General features: G+C 35.6%; 1 protein-coding gene and 3 long non-coding RNA genes across 4 annotated transcripts; 3 read left to right on the top strand and 1 right to left on the bottom strand.

The window, feature by feature from the left end:
• LOC109072539 lies at positions 1–1,353 on the bottom strand. The gene is made up of 3 exons (XM_042755225.1): positions 1,331–1,353; positions 814–1,242; positions 1–739 (listed from the first exon to the last, which is right to left on the bottom strand). The coding sequence occupies exons 2-3, from the start codon at positions 1,190–1,192 to the stop codon at positions 345–347; spliced, it is 774 nt and encodes a 257-aa protein (XP_042611159.1). The 5' UTR covers positions 1,193–1,242; positions 1,331–1,353; the 3' UTR covers positions 1–344.
• Positions 1,354–11,349: 9,996 nt separating this feature from the next.
• LOC122144370 lies at positions 11,350–14,915 on the top strand. Its single transcript, XR_006159682.1, has 3 exons — positions 11,350–12,284; positions 12,936–12,990; positions 14,461–14,915. It is a non-coding gene; the product is annotated as an uncharacterized LOC122144370 (long non-coding RNA).
• Positions 14,916–18,034: 3,119 nt separating this feature from the next.
• Positions 18,035–20,027, top strand: LOC109049954. Its single transcript, XR_006159681.1, has 4 exons — positions 18,035–18,265; positions 18,795–18,950; positions 19,575–19,671; positions 19,803–20,027. It is a non-coding gene; the product is annotated as an uncharacterized LOC109049954 (long non-coding RNA).
• Positions 20,028–20,233: 206 nt separating this feature from the next.
• On the top strand, positions 20,234–22,223 carry LOC122144372. The gene is made up of 4 exons (XR_006159684.1): positions 20,234–20,491; positions 21,481–21,593; positions 21,731–21,799; positions 21,915–22,223. It is a non-coding gene; the product is annotated as an uncharacterized LOC122144372 (long non-coding RNA).
• Positions 22,224–25,243: the final 3,020 nt, after the last annotated feature.

The raw sequence follows: 25,243 nt of genomic DNA, 5'->3' as shown, positions 1-25,243 counted from the left end.
ATGACTTGTTACAAAATCAGAGTATAAATGAAATATCGGATTATATGTAAACAAAGTATAAAAAGCATACATAAAATATTAAAAAATCATAGCAGACGTGCGATAAAAGAATTACTCGGAATACATCTATATTCAATTTGACTCTGTGGTCTCGTCTACGATGGTGAGAATAAGGTGATGCAAAATGAGCACCAATTCCCATTGGTATTGACTCACCATACGATCATTTCTATCAAACTGCTGATCAATCGTTGATCTCATAGCATTGACGCGACGGAATATTTCATCGGCCAGATCTTGAATAAAAGCGATCCTGCGCATCGAATCGACTGCGTGTCTCGAGGTCATCTGCTATGGGTTTCGATTTGTCTGTCACGAGACTCACTGTGCAACGCAATCAATTTGTTGTTAATATCATCTTGTACGTCACAGAGTTCGACGTATTTGTTGTTTATGTCAACCTGCGCATCGCGAAACTCTTGACCAAATGATTCTATCGAATTAATGGGCCTATGAGTCGGAGGCAGATCATCGAATGGTTCATCAACCGGGTGACGCGCCGGAACTTCTTCCACTTCTACTTCTTCCGACGACGGTGAGTGAGAAGCATATGGTGTTTGACCCACGTTGGTGGTTGACACCTCGTCACGCTCGCTCGTCCAAGAACTCTGGTCCCAAGCATCGATTTGAGACGTACCCCAGGTTGTCACGTCATCCTTATGGCTTCTACTCGAGTCTGCTGGGTGTAAAAATAAAAATCTTAATGGTTTGACTCCGTCGGAGTTTAAATGCAAATAATGTGGATAGTCTTACCATAAAACAGCTCGGTCTCAGGACTGGTCGCCGGGCCGTTCGGTGGTGTCAGACAAAGAGTTTTCCTCTCTGGAGAGCTCTCAGGACTGATCGCCGGGGTAAAACGATAAGCCTTTCTTGGTAGTTCGCCGTTCGGATCAGGTCGGACCACCGCTGTAAAACGATAAGTCTTTCTTGGTGGTTCGCCGTCTGGTCCAGGACTGACCGGCGAGGTGGGACGATTTGTTTTTCTAGGCTTCTTTCTTGCTGGTTCGTCGCTGGGTCCAGGAAGTAGTTCGCCGCCGGATCCTATTGAATTCTCGACGTGCGCCGGAGTGGAATCAGGTAGGAAAGGTTTGTCTGTTACGTTGACGGTGGGATCTTCGTCGCCATCTTGCATGAGATCGATAACTGTCTGGAAGCCGGGTTGGGTGATAAATTGTATGAAATCTAAAAAAAATTTTTTATTTGTCATAAACATAAAAAAATCTAAATTTTGATTTCTCATAAAAAATGTTGGTGATGGATCTTGTTTTACCAGCGGCTGCGCTGTCTGGATCAATCGCGAGAGCTGTCAATAAAAAAAAAATAAAAAAATAAAAAACATATAATTTTATAAAAAGACAAAATTAAAATACGTTCATTTTAATTTATAAAAAGAATAGTTAATACGTACTTACATGTATTAATACCGTCAAAGGCTTGCTGCTCAATATTTGAACCCTGAGATAAAAAATAAAACCTGTTGTTTAAAACACATGGAGAGGGTTTTTATTTGCTAGTTTATTTTCACACACACACACACACACACACACAGAGAGAGAGACAGACTGTGACAAAGAAACACAAGGGTCATAATATTAAACTGCCGCGGATGGCACAATTTTCACTATAACAGGATCATTTCACCCCAGACTCACCGGAGGGAGCCATTTCACCATCATATCCATTTCACCGAGAGCAGGTAGCAACCGGGAAAATCGTGTTCATAGATGACGAACGGATAACGCGGTGGTAAAACGTCGATTTAACGGACACAGAATTGTTTTACGGAAATCCTATACATAGCGAACTGAAATTGAAGCACAAAAGCTTAGCGCATGTCGACAGGATATCCTCGTCTTTTCAAAATAAAAGTATTTTCAACAGGATGTCGCCGTATTTTCAAAATAAAAGTATTTTCAACAGGATGTCGCCGTCTTTTCAAAATAAAAGTGTGTTTTTCATACAAAGTCTGGCGGTGATTGGGACGATAGATGCGTCGATATTAATTCAAATAACACATACTTTATGAATATAGTGTTAAAATATCTCTATCAGTGGTTGAAATAAAACAGCATAACATGAAGAAAATGACAGGAATGAAATGTAATATGGTTTAAAAAACGCTATAACATCGTAGACTGTAAAAATAGCATAACATACTTTGATCAATTAATAGTATTTAAATATCACTACCATCAGATAACATGACATGATAAAATACTCACTTTTATCCATTGTCTTGGAGAGCGATTGTCTTGGAGAGCCGTCCGAGAAAGTTTTCTGGTTCAAGTGATCGTTTGAACGCCTCAAATTTATAAAGGTGTCCCTGAAAGAAATCGGTGTTGAGTGACCGCTGGGGGTCATCCTTGTTCTATGAATGAACTTGTTCAATAGGTGGGGAGCTGAGCAAGGGTCGCAGGGTGTCACCGTAAATTCGTGGGGAAGAGAGACACTAGGGGCTGACCGACCGTAATTCATAGAGGCGCTCGTCAGAAAACTGTCAAAAACATGCTACTCCTGAATGAGATACGATGGTTTTTTAATGAACAATGTCTTTAAAGATATTATGGTTTTGCTTAGCTGAAACAGTCGGTTTGAGTATATTTTTTATAACCGTTCGTGGACACTGAGAACTCGCGCTTGCGAGGCACGCGCACTCTCTGTCTGCCTATATTCTGAGACAGGGTAAGGTCATTCAGAGAGAGTCCGACAGATGGAGCTGCGAGCCCGTTTCTCACAAAGCTGAAGCTTCGGTCTAAAATAAGGTAGGCGGATTGGTTTATTATAACCTTTTAAACCGTTTCATTTATAACCTTTTAAAAGAATAGGATGTTTTTTTTCAACCTTAGTTAAATCGCTTAGATTATTTATATTATATAAAGGATAGAATATAAAGAACGGTGTGTTTTCAAACTTTAGTGTGATAATTTATATTATATAAAGGATAGGATGTTTTATATATGAATGTGAAATAACTAAAATGTTTTTGCAACTTTAGCATGATAATTAATTATGTTATATAAATTACTGAATGTTTTATATATAAATGTAGAACACACACACACACAAACACACACTCTCATATACACTCACACACACACACACACACACACACACACACACAAACACATAACCGTATAACTGGGACAAAGTTCAAACAACCGGCAGATAGCTTCTGTCAAAACCACATGATCGATGCGTGGGGAGGGTTCGTATACCGTAAAACTACGCGTGAAAAACCATGTGCTAGGGGGTGACCAACCGTAATTCATAGAGGCACACATCAGAAAACTGTTAAAAACATGCTACTCCTGAATGAGATACGATGGTTTTTAATGAACAATGTCTTTAAAGATATTATGGTTTTGTTTATCTGAAACAGTCGGTTTGAGTATATTTTTTATAACCGTTCGTGGACACTGAGAACTCGCGCTTGCGAGGCACGCGCACTCTCTGTCTGCCTATATTCTGAGACAGGGTAAGGTCATTCAGAGAGAGTCCGACAGATGGAGCTGCGAGCCCGTTTCTCACAAAGCTGAAGCTTCTGTCTAAAATAAGGTAGGCGGATTGGTTTCAGTATATTTTTATACCCGTTTAATTTATAACCTTTTAAAAAAAATAGAATGTTTTTATCAACCTTAGTTAAATTGCTTTAGATTATGTATATTATATAAAGGATAGAATATAAAGAACGGTGTGTTTTCAACTTTAGTGTGATAATTTATATTATATAAAGGATAGGATGTTTTATATATGAATGTGAAATAACTAAAATGTTTTTTCAACTTTAGCATGATAATTAAGATATGATTATATATAAATTATTGAATGTTTTATATATAAATGTAGAACACACACACACACACACACACACACACACACACACACACACACACACACACACACACACACACACGCGCGCATAACCGTATAACTGGGACAAAGTTTAAACAACCTAACTGGGACAAAGTTCAAACAACCGGCAAATAGCTTCTGTCAAAACCACATGATCGATGCCTGGGGAGGGTTCGTATACCGTAAAACTACCCGTCAAAAACCATGATTTAGAACGAACTATTATTAAGCTTCTGTCAAAACCACATGATCGATGCCTGGGGAGGGTTCGTATACCGTAAAACTACCCATCAAAAACCATGATTTAAACAACTAGGTTTTATTAAGCTTCTGTCAAAACCACATGATCGATGCCTGGGGAGGGGTTATAGGTTAACCCATGAACTCATTCGGAAAGTTCAACCCATCCATCATAAGGGTCACCGGAAGTTCAACCTGTCAAAAGGTCAAAGGTCAAAGTCGTAAATCATGTTGACACAAAGTGTATCATAATAACTACTACTTCTAATGTCTAATTATAAATCCAACAGCATAAGGTGAAAATAACTATATACATAAGTGAGTGGAAAAGGCAAGTGAATACATGAATCTTTGACACTTTTCACCATTGACTTGCAGAATATTTTCTGTGACGTTACTGTTAGACAGTGCTCTTAAGAAAATAGGTTACAGTTTACAAGTTTCACTATTTAAAATGTAATAAGTAGTGTAACTACTTCAATTGCTTTATTAAAGTAATGTAACAGATTACATTTGATTAATTTTTGATTACTTTTCTAAATGTAAAATATTTTCAACTGTTAATCATTTTGAATCATTTAAAGCAGACAGGGTTAAGCTTACAGTAGAACTCAACACTGATTATTGGCAGACTTTCCGAAGCCTTTATCACTTAAATTAAGATTATAATCAATTCATTTTAAAACACAGCCCCCACAAAATCAGACTTTAGCACCTTTTTTACTTTGAGATCAATCTGATTCTGGTTAAATTCTGATCATTCTAGTTAAATACAGGTTTAAAATCATAAGAAATAGTTTGATAGCTATGATACTGTTTTTAAAATCAAATCTCTTCACAGCTATGACAGGAAACACTGACATCTAGGCATGGGTCTGTATGAGATTTAGACGGTATGATAACCTTGAGCAAAAATATCATGGTATCACGGTATTGTCGTTACAGCTCTGAAATGTGTTATTTTTAAATGACTGGTTAAAAAATAAAATAAAATAAAATAATTAAACTTTTGAATGAGGCTTTAAATGATTTATGATCATGTTTTTGTTCTTTGACATTTTAAATCTCAGTCCAGTGATTCATCACACATTGATTTGTACTTTCTCTTTACTAATGTATTCACAGCTAAACTGATCTGATCTGAGAGAGTGAAGAGTGTGTCATTGTTCTCTACAGGTTGAGAGATTGTGGCGTCACAGATGAAGGTTGTTCTGCTCTGACTTCAGCTCTGAGATCAAACCCCTCACACCTGAGAGAACTGGATCTGTCTGAGAATAATCTAGGAGACTCGGGAGTGAAGCGTCTCTGTGCTGTACTGGAGGATCCTCACTGTAAACTGGAGAAACTGTGGTAAGATTATATATGACACACTGTAAAATATTTGTGAAGTGATTCGGACGGTGACGTATACACTGCGCGTGAGACTTAAAGCTGTTGATAAAACATCTTCGTCACATGTACTTTTATATTACATGTAAATAATATTAATAGCAATAACACTCAAAATTACTTTATTGTAATTATACATACCTCAGCTTTGTGCTTTCATTGATGGTATATTACTAATTTGTTTTGTAATGTTTTTATGTTCATAATCATAATATTAACATACTGAGAACAAAAATAAACACAAATTAACACTTATGTATGTGGTATTTATTATTTTTAGTATCCTGAAACTCTCCTGATCAGTGTTTTGAGCTCAGATAAGATGATCGTAGAGCGTCCTCAGACGACCGTTAATGATAATCAGAATGAATACACTACCTACTGTGATTAACACACATTTAAATTATCCACCAAATTATCAACATTATTGTAAGTTAACAACGATGCCACCTCAGTAAATTAGTAAAATATTAAACTGAGTTATTGCCTACAAAAATATATTTTAATATAAATAATGTATGAAATAAACATTAAAGCAGAAATAATAAAGATGTAAACAGCATCTCTCCTTCAAACTCGCTCGCTCCTGCTCTCTCTTCCCGCTCAACGCTACTCCGCACTGGATTGTGGGAAATACTGCTTCAGTGAGTGTACATCGGTTGTACACTCTAAATCAGAATGAATTGTCGGTAAAAAGTAGTGAACGAAATAGGGAATGAAGTAGTTCACTCAGAATTCGGACAGTACTACAAAATGGCTGACACCCGATATAGTGCACTATATAGTGTATAGGGAGCAGTTTCAGACACAGATGTTAAATCAGACAAAATGTAAACATTAGACCATTGTTTGTGAATGTAATACTTACTACTGATTGGATGAGACAACTGTCAGTCAAGATACAGAGATACAGAAAGTAAAACATTGTGTGTCTTTGTTTCTTGTTCATGTGTGGACTTCTGTGTTCATGTTAAAGCTGTTTCTGCATTAGCAACACCTTTAAATGGATTCTGTTTGAGCTTTTTTCCACCCAAAGCAGTGTATCGAAGTGCATTGAGAGCAAAACAGCGTGATTTTGACTGAAGCAGGGATTTTCTGAAAGTCTGAGAATTCTGGTTTTGGCTCGCTCTCAGAGTGCTCCATTACCTCTCAATCACTAGCACAAATAATGCTGTAACTATAGCCGTTCTAAACTAGTTCTGCCTACAAGGATTGTACTGCACACACACACACACACACACACGTACAGACACATAACGGATCACACACACAAACAAACAAACAATATTGTCAACACTGCCCTGTGATTTGATAAAAATGCTTAGAAACAGAAAAGTTACAGTGAAAATGTCTTTGTGTTTTGAAGTAATCAAAATCCACAGCTCCACTATTAGTAGAGAGACGCTGCACAGACAGACAGAACTAATTTACTCGTAATCACACTCTCACAAATGCATTCAAATAAATGTAATTTTACTGTGTTTCTCTGTATCTGATTTAATAACCGATAAAATAACTGATGAAAAATGTAGCCTACTATTATTTCATCCTTCCAAACAAAATTTGCACTTCAAAAAGCTGCAGTGACAGATTTAACTTTTAATTCTGATAACCTTTGAATCGTTTAATGCACACTTAGCCTACTTAAAGAAAAGAAAATAACACATTTTTTTTTTTTTTATCATCATCATCATCATTATTATTATTAGTAATCATTCATTAATTTGGTCTTATCAGATCTGCTCAAGGGCTCTTACGTTTAGCATGATGAGCAACATTTGACACATTTCTTTAATAAAAGTTTATAAATAATCAAAAGATAAACAAAGTTTTTTGTTGATGTTGTTGTTTAGAAATTTTAAATGAGCTGAAAATATGATCAAGTAAGTAGCTACATAAATCACTCACCCTTTGACATTACTGTTATAGACAGTTAATGCATTAAAATGAAAACAGCTCAACTCACATTTTGCAGAAAATTAAACTCTTCATACTCTTCATACTTCAGTAAAAACAGTGCTGAACTTTGACAAAAAGTTTTTTTTAAAATGTCATAATAGTGATTTTCTAATGTCTAATTATAAATCCAACAGCATAAGGTGAAAATAACTATATACATAAGTGAGTGGAAAAGGCAAGTGAATACATGAATCTTTGACACTTTTCTCAATTGACTTGCAGAATATTTTCTGTGATGTTACTGTTAGACAGTGCTGGGAAGGTAATAGTTACAGTTTACAGGTTACACTATTTAAAATGTAATCAGTAGTGTAACTATTTCAATTGCTTTATTAACGTAATGTAACAGATTACATTTGATTAATTTTTGATTACTTTTCTAAATGTAAAATATTTTCAACTGTTAATCATTTTGAATCATTTAAAGCAGGCAGGTTTAAGCTTACAGTAGAACTCAACACTGATTATTGGCAGACTTTCAAAAAGCCTTTCATCACTTAAATTAAGATTATAATCATTTAATTTTAAACCACAGCCACCCACAAAATCAGACTTTAGCACCTTTTTTACTTTGAGATCAATCTGATTCTGGTTAAATTCTGATCATTCTGGTTAAATACAGGTTTAAAATCATAACAAGAAATAGTTTGATAGCTATGATACTGTTTTTAAAATCAAATCTCTTCACAGCTATGACAGGAAACACTGACATCTAGGCATGGGTCTGTATGAGATTTAGACGGTATGATAACCTTAAGCAAAAATATCACGGTATCACGGTATTGTTGTTACAGCTCTGAAATGTGTTATTTTTAAATGACTGGGTTAAAAAAAAAAAAAAATAAAATAATTTTCTTTTTGAATGAGGCTTTAAATGATTTATGATCATGTTTTTGTTCTTTGACATTTTTAAATCTCAGTCCAGTGATGCATCACACATTGATTTGTTCTTTCTCTTTACTAATGGATTCACAGCTAAACTGATCTGATCTGAGAGAGTGAAGAGTGTGTCATTGTTCTCTACAGGTTGAGACATTGTGACGTCACAGATGAAGGTTGTTCTGCTCTGACTTCAGCTCTGAGATCAAACCCCTCACATCTGAGAGAACTGGATCTGTCTCTGAATAAAATAAGAGATTCGGCTGTGAAGCGTCTCTGTGCTGGACTGGAGGATCCTCACTGTAAACTGGGAGAAACTGTGGTAAGATCATCTGTCTGATATTCTCATGTGTTTGTCTTCAGTAAGATGTGTCCTGTAATGTAAATTTGTAAGACTAAAGCTTGTAAAATAAATGATAGATAGATAGATAGATAGATAGATAGATAGATAGACAGATAGACAGACTGATAGAAAAGAAGAGGATGGAAAGGACATGACAATCCCTGTCAGTACTGAGACTCAATCCTGTGTCCTGTGGTCAGGGCTGGACTGGGGTTAAAATTCAGCTCTGGACAAATCCAGCCCATCTGGTCCACCAAGTTCCTCATGAATGTTTTGCTGGGTGACAGCGCCTTTAATTGGAGTAAATAAATAATAGATATTACTGAATTCATGACAAATGCAACAAACTTAATAAAGCATTTGTGTCACATAGAAATGCACTTGACAGTAAAGCATTGATTTTGAGCTAGAATGCAGGAAATCTATTGATAAATAAAATTCTGTCATCATTTCCTCACCCTCATGTCACTCCAAACCTGTGTGACTTCGTTTCTTCTGTAGAATACAACAGATATTTTGTTAGAACGTTACCAAACCATTTTGGTTACCCTTGATTTCTGTATGGACAAAAATTTCTAGAATTTCTGAAATTATCTTCTTTTATGTTCCACAGAAGAAAGAAATTCATTACAGGTTTGAAATGACACGATGTTGAGAAAATGACAATTTTCATTTTGGGGTGAACTATCCTTTAAAAACTTATTTACCGGTAATATTTAATATTTAAGTAGGGCTAATAACAGTACTATTTATAATAAATACATCTCTATTGTACAGTGTTAATAACTGCAAGTTAAATTACTATGGTGATGAATTTACAAGTCAATGTTTTGGCATTTTCCGATTGACCTTGTCATGAAGTTTAGATTGTGGTGTCTGTTTTCAGCCAGCATCACTACAGAAGCTTTAATGTTCTCATATCACACGACTGTAGAACACAATTCTGTGTCACATCTGAATGGATCAAGACACTTCACATCTCTTTACTCCTGATTGACCAGTACATCCCTGCCTGTGGGTTACAATCAGACTCTCTAACCATTAGACCACGACTGCCCCATATAGATGATTGATTAGATTAGAAAATATTAGACAGAATGGAAGGATAAATGAGTTTGAATGGTCTAGAAATAGTTCATAGAATGGCAGCTAAATGGAGTCTAAAAGCCTTCAGTTTGTTTACATTTGAATTTTGACAGAGTTTGAATAGTCTTGGCTCATCTGAACATTTCGTCAATGTAAGTCTGTGGGATTTTTGATGATTTTTCATTTTGAATTTAGGTAAACTGTAAATCGTAATTAGTGGAGCAAGTGACTGTTTCTCCAGACAGATCTGTCCTTATATCACTATGAAACAATATCTCACATTCAGCTCTGTGTGTCTGTTCAGTCCTGAAGCACATGACAGTTTCAAACAGCATCTCTGAGCATCAACATGCAGAAATCTGATTCTGTCAGCAGCAGTTTGTGGCAATGCTTGTCATTATATCTCCTCTCCTGCTCTGAGACCAGAGTCAATAACAAACTACACACACTTCAACTACAATTAACACTGTGTCATTGTTCTCTACAGGTTGTATAATTGTGGAGTCACAGATGAAGTTTGTTCTGCTCTGGCTTCAGCTCTGAGATCAAACCCCTCACACCTGAGACACCTGGATCTGTCTGGGAATAAACTACAAAAATCAGAAGTGAAGTTACTCACTGATCTGAAAGTTGATCCACGTTATAAACTGGAGACATTAGAACTACTGTGAGTATATTATTATTTAAATATTTTTAAAATAGCCACAAGTTTATTAACAGACATATTTGGAGAATATAAGATAATAATTTCAGCTCCACTTTAGTTTCTGTACTTTAAACTGTTTAATTCTGTGATGATCTATGAATATATGAATATTTTCATCTCTTCCAGTGTCTCTGTGTGTAAATGATAAAGAGAGAGTTGTTGATCATTCACTGTTATTAATCTATGATCAGTTGTTCATTCAGATCAGAGTATGTGAGCGGAGTGGAGCGTCAACAATTTCTCCTCCGCGCTCCGAGCATTTAATTATCACTCTGCTCCGCTCCACTCCGCGCTCACTGATATCAGAAACACCGCTCCGCCTTCACTCCGCGTCTAAAGTATTTCAGTATGTTTGAAATCCCACAGTTCAACTTCTGTTCATAACGTATATTAAAAAATAAATAAAAAACACAAATAACATATGTCAGCATTAAAAGGTATAACTGCTGCTTTTTGTGGTGCAAATTTAGTTTGTGATGAAACGTTTTCTCCAGTTATTTTACCTGCGGATCGATGCATTTCTTCTACAGATTTCTGCTCATTCAAAATCAGATACAGATGAAGTAGCACTGTAAGATTACATTTGTTTGAATTAATTATTGAGAAAGCGATTGCGTGTGAATAATTAAGTGTTGTAGTAGCCTACGTGTTTAAATCATGCTTTCAGCTGAAAATATTCTGTATTTAGAAGAATCAAACATCCTTGAGAACTAACTTCGCGCTCATGTCCAAATGCTGGGTTACTTAATCTACCCAACCGCTGGGTTATGAAATGCTTTACCCATTATGGGTTATTTATATGGAATTTGGGTTGTGCTTCGAACACTCATGCGTTGAGTCAAAATCCATCAACCCAACTTATATCGGTTGACCCAGCACGTGAGTTGTTTGTGCTTCGAACCTCATCACCTCATCATCACCAGAGTCCACACACCGAGCGCTCGTCACAGCAGAGAACCTGACAGCTCATCCAGCGAGGCCAATACATAATAAAAGGTATGTGTACACTACATGTCTAATTCACTTTGTCTGTGTTGCATTACCAATTAAAGTAGTACCTTTATATTGTCAAGGCTAGTTGGTTGGTTTGGCTAACGATGTAGCTAACGTTAGCCATTATCATAGAAGCACGAATAGCAGCTTATCCGTTTGGTCTGAATTATATTAATGAATTAATTAAACAAGTTCATAATGCCCATGGGCATATAGTCATGTTTATTGAATTCGACAGGCTAATTTGCCAGCTAGTTTCATGCTAGCCAGGTGATTCGCCAGTTAGTTCCTTTGCTAGCTATATTATTTTAACTGGCTATAAACGAACGCGCTTGTTTTTCCTGAAGCTTTTAATGTGACATGTGAAGGCATAACACAGTGTTTGACTGATTAAAATATGTAAAAACAGTGAGATAATTTGATCTGTCTTGTTATGTGGTGACCCACAATAGATAAGAACAAATTCTTATTTAAAATTGGCGGCCTGGCCACTTGAGTGAAGGGTTGATGTGACACCCCAAAGTATGTGCACATTTTGTGTAAAGGTGTTATACTTTAAGCAAAAGTTTCTTTTTATTCATGTGAACTGTAAGAGATTTGGGACTTGAAAGTAAATCAGTACAGGGTTAGAATAGTCTGTTGTGGTGAGAAACCATGACTCTTATTTTGAAAACTGAATGATAGGACTCTGATATAGCCGCTGTGTGCGCGCCCGCGCCCTTACATCTGCTGAGCAACTGGTGCGACGTGACGCGGATTTTTCCTGTTATTTTGCAGGTATTATTGTTACAACAACTTGATAATATGTACACGAGATCTGTAATGCAAATGTATATGTTCATACCGCAGATATTTTGGGTAACTTAATGACGTTCGGGGTTGTGAATATGTTGATATGCAGACTGCCCGCCATTTCGTGAACGCTGTAACACGAGGTGATTGTGAAATGCGTTTAATTCGATTCAGATTGACTCCAGTTACAAGGTTATAGTGTTCATTATGAGTTTACTTCAAATTTGTGTTTGGTTTATAAAGTTATGTATACATATAAAGATCGGGTGCACTTATTTTGCAGAACTGTCTTATCTGTCTAACGTTACTTGGCCTTCTGCGCGGGGTCTGTAACATCAAGAAATATAATATATTAATATTTATGTGCCCTGAAGGCTATGCTGTGAGCAGCCACAAATATTCTTGTGCAGTAAAAACAGACAATTTACATGTATGCAATTTGTCATATGAATTGTATAGAGAGGGAGGATTGTTTTCTCTATATATATAGTGATGCTAAATAAAATGGCTGGTATCTTCACATTGTTTTTACATTTCTGCTGCTATAGTCTGCATTGCTTTTGCATGGTGACATGTGAATAGTAAATACAATAGCAATTGTATTTTTGCTTAAGCTCTTTTTGTGTTTGTTTTCAGATCAATGGACAAGCTTTGTCATTAATACTGACAGACCTTGTCGAAAGATTTAAAGGTAAGAAATATTTTTCCCATCCACCGCATATCAAGTCTGCATTACTACTCAAGCCCTTTTTCAGACATGAATTCTTATGAAATATAATTTCCTCTTTTTTCAATAGCTTCCATAGGGCACATGCTTTTGTAGGCTTTCAGTGCTTCATTCTATTTTGTAATAACAAATGATGGAATATGCATGTTTATTACTATATCTCTCATTGAATTACCCATACATTTTTGTTTTGTACTCCTCTGTTGGTAAAAAAGATGTCTTTGTGTTTTCTTTTTTTGTCTTTCAGAGGAGGGGATTGATGAAGAGGAGTTTTCTTTTAGATGAGGCTACCATCAACCAGTTGATCCTAAAACAGGAGGGGAGCTGACAATGCCCCTGGATGGATTAACACCAGGTAATATTCTTGTCAGCAGATCTTGTAAATGCATGGAATGCGATGGAAACATGCGGGATATTTATGCAATTTTATGTGATGAAATCACAGGTATGCCATTTCACATCGTATTGACACCTGTGTCTTCCTACAGATGGTGTTGGGGAACTCGCCCTGAGACAGTTGCCAGCCTTGCTTCCACCTACAACTTACAAAGGTGTGAAATCAATCACACACAAAATTCAGGAATGCAGCTTGGCCTTCATCGACCATAAGCCTGTAAGTCCTCAAGCACATCTAAAGGGGAAACTTTATTCATTTTTATCAACATATCTGAGCTCAGGATGCACACATGCATATCCAGTTTTGTTTTACTATACTTTTGGGGACAGGCATCAAAATATAGCCTGACAGTGATAGCTGTTCTACATGCCTACAACTCGTCGGTCACTATCAAAGCATCCTAGAAACCTCAACAGTGCCACAGGCTGATTACCTCTGTACCACACCGCACTGATGCAGTCATTTGTTCTAAAACAGGCACCAACAAAGTATTGAGTGCAGAAATTAACATATTTAGGGAGGGTTGACACTTTTGTATTTTAACCCATTTGAACCTGACTCTATGAGGTTGCCTCTAAAGAAGTCTTCTAAATCTACAAAGCATTTGCGGCCCACCTATCTGACCGCCTAACCCTGCTGCCTATCGGTCAGATAGATGGGCCGCACACATTTTCTGAGCATGTTTATTGTAATGTTATATCATCAATCAATTTATGGCTTTTTAGGTCAATTTGTTTTTAATGGTTTTTCTGTAATGTGAGCTATATGCTCTAAGACTTAGTCAAAAAAGGTTTGGAATATTTCATTATGTGCAATGAAATGTAGACTATTACAGTTCAACTTTTGAATTAGAAATGCACTGAATCTTTTCCAAATTGTAAAGCTAACTAGACTTTATCATAAAACAATCATTTTTCTAGTGAGGACCAGGAAAATGGTCCTCACAATGTCTGTATTTTAATTCTACTATAGTAGTCGGTAGACATTTGATCCTTACTCACTCGCACTCTCACTCTCTTGTTTATTTTCTTTTTTAGCCTGGAATAAACATGGTGGAGTACCTCCATGAGGCCAAGGCATGCAAGCCGTACCCCCACATCCTGACGCTGGGAAATGATCAGAGTGCATTTCAGGCCTTCGTCATAATAGCTGGACAGGCCCTGGAACAAGAAACACTGCTTTGGGCCACTGATGTCTGCTTCAAGGCATTCTTTGTCTTTGACATTGAATACCCAAAGCAGTGTGAACGTGTGGTAATTCATACAGAATGTGATATATGAAATCCCAGGAGGGGAGTCTAAAATGGTTGAGTTTATTCAAACTAGAATACTTGCTTGCAAGTAGAGCTAATGGCTCTTAAAAGCAGCATTTAGGAATTTAAATTTGTTCACTATAGAGCTGCTGACTGTTGGCCTGTTGAATGTTCAGCCAGTTCAATCGAAATTGTTGTTTTGCTCTGAATGTTTTCCAACCTGCAGTTCCACTGTATTGTCGATATTAATGTAATAAATTTTTTGCAAAGATTCCATTGTTTTGTTTTTGTATTGTTTAAGTGTTTATTGCATAATATATGCATAAATCTAGCATGTATTCTGTTCTAGGTTTGTAGTTTCACAGTTTTATATGGGTAGTCTATTGCAATTTATTTTCTTAAATTGTAGTGTAATGTGTTAGACTTAATCTGGCATATGGGTTAATTTTTACCCATCTTAATATGTAGTTGAATCAACCCAGAATTGTAACAAATTTGACCCAGAATTTGGGTACACTATTTAACAAATATGTAGTTGAATCATCCCAGAATTGTAATTAATTTGACCCAGCATTTGGGTACACTATTTAACTCATCTGTTGGGTTACAAATGACCAACCCATCTTGCTGGGTCAAATTAAATACTGTTGCTCTGGTGCAATATTGATCCAGCGGTTGGGTTATTTTTAACCCATCATTTTTCTGTGTATAGCCGTCATAGCCTTCACATTCTTTATGATTTGAGTGATCCTTATCTATCAAGCTAGCTAAATATATTTAAACGTGATTTCTTGCTAAATATCCAGTTATATTACGGGCTGTTGGCATGAATTGTACTCGTGATGGAGCGGTGCTGGAGTGGTCTTGGAGCGAGTGAAAACCACAACGCTCCGACTTTTAAAAGATCCGCTCCTCGCTCCAGTCAAAATCACACCGATCCGCTCCTCGCTCCGCTCACATACTCTGATTCATATCTCTGACTAGAATACAAACAAACTTCCTCATTATCAGCTGAATCTGCTGATATGATGTGACAGCAGTAATGTCTCATACTCATATCTGACTGTCTGTGTGTTTTATTGTAGGACTCTCAGTATTTAGACGTCAGTTCAGTTTCCTCAGGATCAGCTGATGGTGAATAAGAGCCGCTACAGGAATCAGTGATGTAAAGTTAAATGAATGCATGAAAGTGTAATGTGTGTAGCAGTGTTGATGTGTTTATACAGCACTGAAAACCAAGAAAATCAAATGTAATATTTTCAGTGATGGGCTTATATACTGAGCTGTCCAGATTTAATATAGATCATCATAACTGTATTCTGAAATTCAGAAATAGACAACTTATCACTTGTACATTTTCTTATATTTTAATCCAGTCTAACATTTTGAGCGTGTAAACCTTTGTATGTATTTTTTTATTTTTATTAAAATATGTGTCATCTCGAGAAGAGGGGCTTCCCACTTGATATCGTCATGAGAAATGTGTGTCCCTGCTGTATCTTAATTTAAATACACTTCAAACTCTTTATTTGAAAATGAGCTTCAGTGATAATGAGCATCACTCAGAAATATTTAACTTTTTTTTATTTATTTATTTTTTATTGGCACTGTATGAAAACATATAAATACATAGCAAATGTATAATAGTCGATCGCTAGAGCTATCAGCTAAAATCCATGCTGATAATCAAGAGTAGGTTTGATTTTGGCGTTGGTTGGGACAAAACTGCAAACAGACATTTAATTGTTTGATCAAAATTTTGGTCAGTGAATGTTTGAACCTTCTGTAATATTTGTGTTTGAGTCTCTCAGTTGTCCTCAGTGTGAAAAGATGGGATCTCAAAATCATACAGTCCTGCTGGAAAGAGTTCAGAGATGCAAAAGATGCTGGGAAAACTGAAGAAACTGCAGGAGCTGGAGGATTTTTATTATTTTTTTTAAACTTTTTTATGTAAAAATATCTTACTCAGGTCAGTACTAAATAAAAATTATCATGCATTTTTGTATGATCTCTTATTTTGTTAAAAATTATTCAACATTTTCTCAGATTCTGCAACATCGTATGTCGCTGTAAATATCAGCAATCTGCAGCAGATTATAGCAGATATTTTGCTGTGTTTGATTCTTTAAATCTTCCCTCTTAAACGTGTCTAATAAGGCTGTCAAAAAAAATCTATTCTAATGCAAAAACGCTGATGAGTTTGAAACGATGATGCGGATTTGTTTTAATTGTTCAAGCAACGTAATTAATTAAATATGGTTATTAAAACATGCACTTTTTTTCAAAGATAGTCGTGTTATTTTATTGCTTTGCAGAAACGTGCATTAGTAAATATTTCGCTCTTGTGTCCTCAGGAGAGAAGACAAAAGATTGTTTTCCCTCCAACTGAAATTATGCCTTTTAAATTCCAATATAATTTGAAAATGTATCATATTTTAAGTACAGAATTCTAATTTAGTTTTTTTCAGTCCTAGTGTCTAATACACTGAGTTCCAGTTAATCTTTCATAATTAATGAACACTAGTGTGCAAACGGCGCGCTATCTTCATTTTATCAAATGATCATAATCACATCTATTAATTTACAGTGCTGCTACAAGCATTTTATTCAGACTAAAACCCCTTTAATTTCGGGTGAGAACGTTTTTCGAGTGGTTTTGCACATAATAATAATACCACTGCAGACGCATTTCGCAGCATTAAGGTTATCGATTAATTGATCGTTAATTTAAAAAGATGATCGATCATGTAACTTATCTAAAATTGACATCCCTAACTGCAAATAAGTTGAATTGTATAGAGCTAATTTATGACAAAACTATTTGAATTTTTAATTGTGTAAATTTGAATTATAAACAAGTGTAATTGAACAAAAAATTAATATTATATGGGATTTAAAACAGTTTTTGAATTGGATTTAGATTTTTTTTTTGTACTTGAATATATAACATTCGAAATTTAACACAATGGATTTTTTTATGGAGTTTTATAGACATGTATTTTCAAACAACAGATTTTTTGTTGTTCTGAATTCTTAGACTGGAAATATCAAATACAGCTTCAAGTTTTCAAAATGAAGAAGAAATTCGGAACATCAAATTCAGTTTTCTAAAATTCAAAGCGCAGGAATTCAGATCGTACAGAAAGTAGGTCAGAGGTCATTCACAGGAGATCATCTCTGAAAAAGTCGAACGAAGCATTTTGGCCAATCACAGAGCTGCAGTAGATTTCTGGCGCGAGCGTCCGGTTCAGGAGGTCGCCATTCTTCTGCTGATCATGAATCGACCAGAGGTAAGTGATTTTTAGGCATTGATGGTTTATATTTAGATATAATGTTAGCATTCCCCAGCATGTGAAACATTTGTCTAAGTGGTCTCTGGTGTTTGTTTTAAAGTATATTTGATGTAAAAGTAGCATCACCGTGTCTATATGGGGACTCATATATTTTATATATTATTTTTATTTAGTATATATTTTGAATGCAATTTCCCAAAGACTAAAAAGAAAAGCTAATATGAGGCAGAACGCACGCTTGCTGTTCTCTGGTGAATTCTCTCTTCATAAACAACGATGTACAGCTGTGCATACAATGTAAGAGATTCATTTCACAACAGCTTCAGTGATTATAATTAGAGTTTTTGAGAGTGAAGTCAATGATAATGTTCTTGACATTGATGAATGATTCTTTGCTCTCTTTCTGTACAGTGAAACGGTTATAATGGGTAACTTACAATGTTTTGACTAATTCATGTTAAATACAAAGTCAGTCGTGTTAAATATATTTTATGACATATTTGTGGTTATCATAGTTTAAGTATGTAGTTTTTGTATTTTGCTTTTTAACTTTTAAAACCATAGTTAATTTTTAAGGATATGTTAAGCTTAACTGTCAAAATCGTTTGTGAATGAAGTTTAAGCAAACAGCACAAAACACATATAACTCTTTAATGTTTTATTATTTTGTTGTGTGTGCATAAATGTGCATATTTATAATAAATTACAACAATGAGCTACCAAGTGTCAGCTTTGCAAAAGAAGTAGCTCATGAGTATGAACTATTTTAGTCATGTCATTTATACGCTCCTTTTCCCCGAGCTAACTGCTGTCTTTATTTGTACAGGTACAGATACTTCTAGAGCATATATGGAGGAGACTTCAGTCACGTTTGGAGCTCTTTCACGGATGCCTGTGCATGTGGACTTCTTAGAACTGATCTGTGTTCAGGAGCTGGTTTTCCTGAGTGCTGTATCCTCCAGTCTTATAGTCCATCGATAAGGTAAGTTTATATGTTGTTGTTACACATAACATATTAATGGTCCGTTGACCATTTTAACAATGTCCTTACTACATTTCTGTGTCTATGGAAGGTCTGAGAGCTCATGGATTACATCAAAAAATTATCATAATTTTTGTTCTCAAAGGGATTGTGTTCCTTTAAAGGGATACTTCAGCCATAAATGAAAATTGTCATAATTTACTCACCCTCATGTCATTCCAAATCTTTTTCATTCCTTCATGAATCCAGAAAAAATGATCAGAGATTCCAAGAAAATATTAAGCAGCACAACCATTTCCAACACTGATATTAAGAGCATCAAATCAGTATATTAGAATGATTGCTGAAGGATCATGTGACACTGAAGACTGGAGTGATGACTGGAGAAAATTCAGCTGCGCATCACAGAAATAAATTATATTTTAAAGTATATTTAAAAAAAACAACATTATTTTAAATTGTAACATTTCATAATATGAGAATTTTATAAAAAAATATATATATATTTTATTTCTCCACATAATTTTTAATGTTCTTCACCAGAACCATTGTATTATGCTTTATAAATGAGCATTATGTTAAGTATTAAAACATTGTCTTGATCAAACTTTATGGTCATTACAGGGTCAGAGGAGAACGTGGACATTGCACGTTTAATGTTCTCAGTTCGTGGCACAGGGAGAAGCAGTTCATTTCAGGAAAAAAGTGTCCACAATCAAAGGTATGTAAAGAAAGGTAGTATTGTGTAGCAGACATATCTACTATGTAGCCTTGTGCTTTATATTCTCCAAATGCTTGTTTGAACCAACTAATTGCTTCAGAATGATCTTGTGATGCTTTTATATGTTGTAGAATAGAAGGACTGTGGAGAGATGTGTGGACTGCAGTGACCAGTGTGTACTATGATGTACTACACTATCTTGAGGAAGCCAGCTACCTTCATACTGCAGACCAAACACATCTCTTCTGTTGCACTACACATTCCTTCCAAGGCTACAAGATGATCTAAATCTTTTCTGAGATGGGTTGGATAATCACCCTTTACGAACAGAACACAACACGTCTCCAAACCAGCTCTGGGAATTGTGTCAAATTCATTATGGGGTTGATGATCCCTGAGATGAAGAGGGGGTATAATTGTTCATGCAAATTTACAGCCATGTTTAATTACTATTTTTTTTTTAATAAATATTACAGGGGTTGTGAGAATTAAAGTGTTCCTTCATTGGCATTTAAACACTTAATTAGCATTCTAGTACTCGTATAAAAGTGGTTTTTTTTGGAACTATTACAGGAACTGAGATTGTACACCATTTATACAGAAATGTTGTTCTTTGTTTATCCAGGAACTGAACATTGCTGATATTGATTGGGAAAGCAGTGGATTGGCTCCTGATGAAAGTGTTGGTGTTAATGTTCTACTGTAGAATGTCCTCTTACACCAGAGCAACTTGCAGCACTGAAGGACACAGTGGATCCAAGATCACCATCACAATCCCACGGGATAGACATTTACACGGCATTACTTCTCCTTAGCCCAGGTAAGACGCTTCTGACATTGTCTGTGGTTCAGCAAATTCCTTGACACGTCTGTGTGTGGTGGCTCTTGATGCCTTGACCCCAGCCTCAGTCCATTCCTTGTGAAGTTCACTCAAATTCTTGAATCGATTTCTGCTTGACAATCCTCATAAGCCTGCGGTACTCTCGGTTGGTTGTGCATCTTTTTCTTCCACACACGTTTTTTTTGTTCCACTCAACTTTCTGTTAACATGCTTGGATACAGCACTCTGTGAACAGCCAGCTTCTTGGCAAATGAATGTGTGTGGCTTACCCTCCTTGTGAAGGGTGTCAATGATTGTCTCTCTGACAACTGTCAGATCAGCAGTCGTCCCCATGATTGTGTAGCCTAGTGAACCAAACTGAGAGACCACTTCTGAAGGCTCAGGAAACCTTTGCAGGTGTTTTGAGTTGATTAGTTGATTGGCATGTCACCATATTCTAATTTGTTGAGAGAGTGAATTGGTGGGTTTTTGTTAAATGTGAGCCAAAATCATCACAATTAAAAGAACCAAAGACTTAAACTACTTCTGTCTGTGTGCACTGAATTTATTTAATACCGTTTCACAAATCTGAGTTGAATTACTGAAATAAATGAACTTTTCCATGACATTCTAATTTATTGAGAAGCACCTGTATATATATTTTAATTTTATGACAAAACTATTTGAATTGAATTATAAATTACAAATTAAAAACAAACAAAAATTAAAAAAAAATAAAATTAAAAACAATTTAAAAAAGTTTCTCATTGGTGAAAAGAGTTTTACTAGAGTTTACTGTGTTGGCCAATCAGCGGGTAAATATACATTTACTAATTTCCTTTAGGCAAGAGAAGGGTGGCGGCGATAAGACATGGTGTAATTATTCATCACACGTTTATCTATGCTTTATATACCACAAAATATGTATATTATGATAGCTGTGTTACAATATAATCATAATTGTATCATAGTTTATTGGTTGTTGAGAGACATATGTACAGTGAGACAAAACGATGAGCGCATCTGCATCGACGGCAAAGCCCTCAGAGTTAGTAGTTCATATCAGTGTCCTTTTTGTGCAGTACAGTACAGAATACATCCTGTAAGTATAATAATTATTACCACCTCTGCTATTACAACTGTACTAAGATCAATCCACAATCTATGAAGCGATTAGACAAAACAAAAACTAATTTAGAGTTTGTTTCTACCTTTCTGCTGGGTATCCAACTAATGCAGAGTATGTTCAAGTTTCAAACACACTGGTTGTGGAGAACCCTTTCCAGAGAAATATAAAAGGAAATGACTGTAAGTTGCATTGTTTTAAATCCATTGATTTATCTCTATCAACATAATCACACACGATACAGTCAAATTTGTGTTTTAAAAAGGAAAATGACAATCAGTCAAATTTGTTTTTTAGCACACCGGACACATCCCTAAACCGGAAATTTGAAGCAGAACGTGCTCCACTCACAGGTTTGTGTCAAAAGTGTAGCATATGTTAGCACACTGCCATATGCATCATTTATTTTTGCACTGTTAATCAATTTTACATTTTCACTTAGTGCAGGTCAATGTAAGGAAGATACTACAGACATTTAAATCTTTATTGTATATACTACACTTTTTCACTGCCTGACCATCATCTTAATGTTTATGCAGGTCAGTGGTTTTTTTTGTGTGTGTGTGTGTTTTTATTATTTTTATATCTAAAGCACCTTGTTCAGTAAGTATTTAGATGTTTCTCATATCTGTCAGGGTCTAAGCATGATCTGTTTCTGTTGTTCTGGTGAAGGAAACTTGTGTTGGGGAGGATTCAGTGTCTGTTGAGGTCCATGTGAATGTGCTACAAAGTGAGTATCAGAAACACCTCCAGACCACCTGGACTGTCAAAGACCACACGGCAGGAACATTCTCCTGGAGATGCTGAGAAAGCACGGAAGGAATGTCTGTGGAGGATGTACTCAAACACACCCGTACTTAAGAACACCTGCTGGAGTGAGTATAGTAAAACATCATCAACTGTAAAATATCTTGATTCAAATCTTTTCATGTAATATTTTATTCTTCTGTACCCTTTTAGCTCATCTGTTAAAACATTAAAACAATAGTTTTAGAAAACAATGTAAGATTTATCAGTGTATAAAAGAACATGAAATGCATCGTATATTGTGACCCTTATACATTAGCTTCTAATAGTTATCTAAACTCTCCAATCCAAATAGCTAAACAGAATTAGAAAAACAGGACGGAACAGAATCTGATGAATCTGAAAAGCATTTTAATTTTGAATTTTTGAATTTTTGTTTTATGTAGGGGACCCTGCTACACCCTTTCCTACCATACAGCTGATGGATACTGACTGTAAAATGGTAATCATAGGAGCAGGGTTCAGTGTGGGACAGAAGATGGAATAGACGTGTGTCAGTGCACCAGCCTTGATGAAGCCTTCATAACAGCCTTCTGGATGTATTCTGCTTTCAACATTACATATCCAACACACCTGAGAAAGACACTGACTTTCCTTCAGACGCACATTCTCAACATTAGAAGAGAGAGACAAGCACTGCCAGTAACTTTACTCTGAATGATTAGATCCTCATGCCTCAACTGTACCATTACACAAAGTGCACTCGAAGGACATTCACTCTTTTGAAGTTAATCCAACATGTTGGAGTTGTACATGCACATGAGCCAAATTTTAGTATAACCTGTGGTATAGATGAGTGCCAGGAACATGCACAGGAAGCATATGTACTTTTGGTAACAGAAATGACTGTCTCAGTGAAGAGTCAGCAGTACAGTTGTATTATAATATAATGGAGAAGGGTCTGGCTGCAGACTTGCACTCTCAGACACTTGCGCTTCTGCTAGTGACAACGCTTGCAGTCTTTTTTATTTTATATTTTGTTCTACTTATTGGATACTTCTTGTTGGAATCTCTCAGCATTTTTTTTTCTCTTGTGTAGGTATGGTTGACTGGAAGTCTGTCAGTCCAGATGTGAGGAGGACACACAGAGTGGAGTTTGAGCTCAGCAGGTGTGATGGCTGTAGATACAGTGACATGGGAAAGAAGAGAGTCTCGAGGGTCTTCACAAGAGTTTGCTTTGTTATTACGGACTGCTACTACAAAGAATGAATGAGTGGTTTTATATCTATCTATCTATTATTTTATCTATCTATCTAATCTATCGACTGTAGTTTTACTTGAAAACTGAAAGCTATATAAATACAGTTTTAGTGGATAAAGCTGTGTCTGTTTGATAAATTGGTTAATGTCACCTAACCTAAGGTTACTAAACTCTTCTGACTAATTTTTACATTTTATAATTTAGTGGTTTTTGTCAACTATATATTTTTCTCTATCAGGCAAAAACAACCTAGTTTTTTCGAGGGTAACACTTTAAAATAAGGTTTCATTTGTTGACACTGATGTATTAACTAACATTAACTATGAGCAATACAGTTGATACAGTATTTATTAAACTTTGTTAGTTAATAAAAATACAGCTGTTCGTTGTTTGTTTCTTGTTAGTTCACTTCACAGTGTATTAGCTAATGTTAACAAAATACAACTTCTGACTTTAACTTAAGAACAGCTAGTGCGACGTTAAGAGACGTTTGTATCCTCGAAAAGTAATTGTAATTTATTTTTGATTATTGATAAATCAAGACCTAAACTTGCGGTGGTGATGACGTCAGTAAATAACATCAAATAAAAACCCACGGTGACCCTGCTGACAAAAACAATAGAAAACCTTCAGAGAAATCTGAATGATTTCTACTACAAAAATACCACTACAAAACATATTAAACCATCAACTTTTAACCATTAAATAATGGTATCATGTAGTGTGTTTTGGGACATATTACATCAGGATTTAGTATTTTTAACAAAAGCCATGAATAGAAGATGACCAATTACCAGTAGAGACCAACAGACCATTACAGTCTCCATTAAAACCAATACAATTTTCATTATAACCAGTAAAATCATTACAAATTATGTGATGCTTTCTATTTTTTATTTTTTTTTCAACAGAGGATTGAAATAAATGTATTATGGTATGAACTAAAATACTTGAAATCTGCATTAAAAGCAGAATGCAAAATGTATATGACAATGATAAACATAAACCTAGAATATAGAAACCTGAAACAACAGAATTCTTCATATGTCTTTATATTTATATGTCTCTGTGTGTTTGTGTGTGTGTCATATTAATCATAATAATCACCTTATAGGCTACTACTTCATTTATTCTTTTGTTCTAACTCAATATCTCTCAAATGTAACCCGTTGTTAGAATCGCTCCTGTGTCTTTATGAATGAATGGAATATTTATGGCAGACATTGTGGAGTTATAAACAGCAGTGGATGCTCGGACCTGGGATTTTACTGTAGTGCTATATGCTACATGCTGTGTAAAGTGAGAGAGGGCAGGCAAAGGTAACCTGATGTAACTGTTGGCTTTTTTTCCTTTTAGCTCAGGGATGGGCAACTTTGATAGTGACGAGGGCCAGCATTTTTCTCCTTTATACCAAGGGGCCAGATTACTAATCAATATTCACACACCTTTTACACCGTCTTACTCAGTTTCCTTTTTATTGAAGGAAATTTAAGTTTTCAAAGATTTTATTAACTATAAAACTTGTGCAGTTATGCTATTTCAGAAAGAAAACTTCCTTGTCAGTGGACAGAAATATTACCCCAACAAGCCAATGTAAACATCTCAAGTGCATTGACTG

This window comes from Cyprinus carpio, unplaced genomic scaffold (genome assembly GCF_018340385.1).
Source record: "Cyprinus carpio isolate SPL01 unplaced genomic scaffold, ASM1834038v1 S000006655, whole genome shotgun sequence".
Taxonomy (NCBI): Eukaryota; Metazoa; Chordata; class Actinopteri; order Cypriniformes; family Cyprinidae; genus Cyprinus; species Cyprinus carpio.
Note: the sequence above shows the minus strand (reverse complement) of the source record. Positions and strands in the feature narration are given on the sequence as shown.

Excerpts from the sequence above, each read along its gene's own strand:
- LOC109072539 (XM_042755225.1), bottom strand. The coding sequence starts at position 1,192 with ATGCAAGATGGCGACGAAGATCCCACCGTCAACGTAACAGACAAACCT. Across the intron at positions 740-813 it reads TGAGACCGAGCTGTTTTATG|CAGACTCGAGTAGAAGCCAT; the intron begins GTAAGACTATCC and ends TTTTACACCCAG.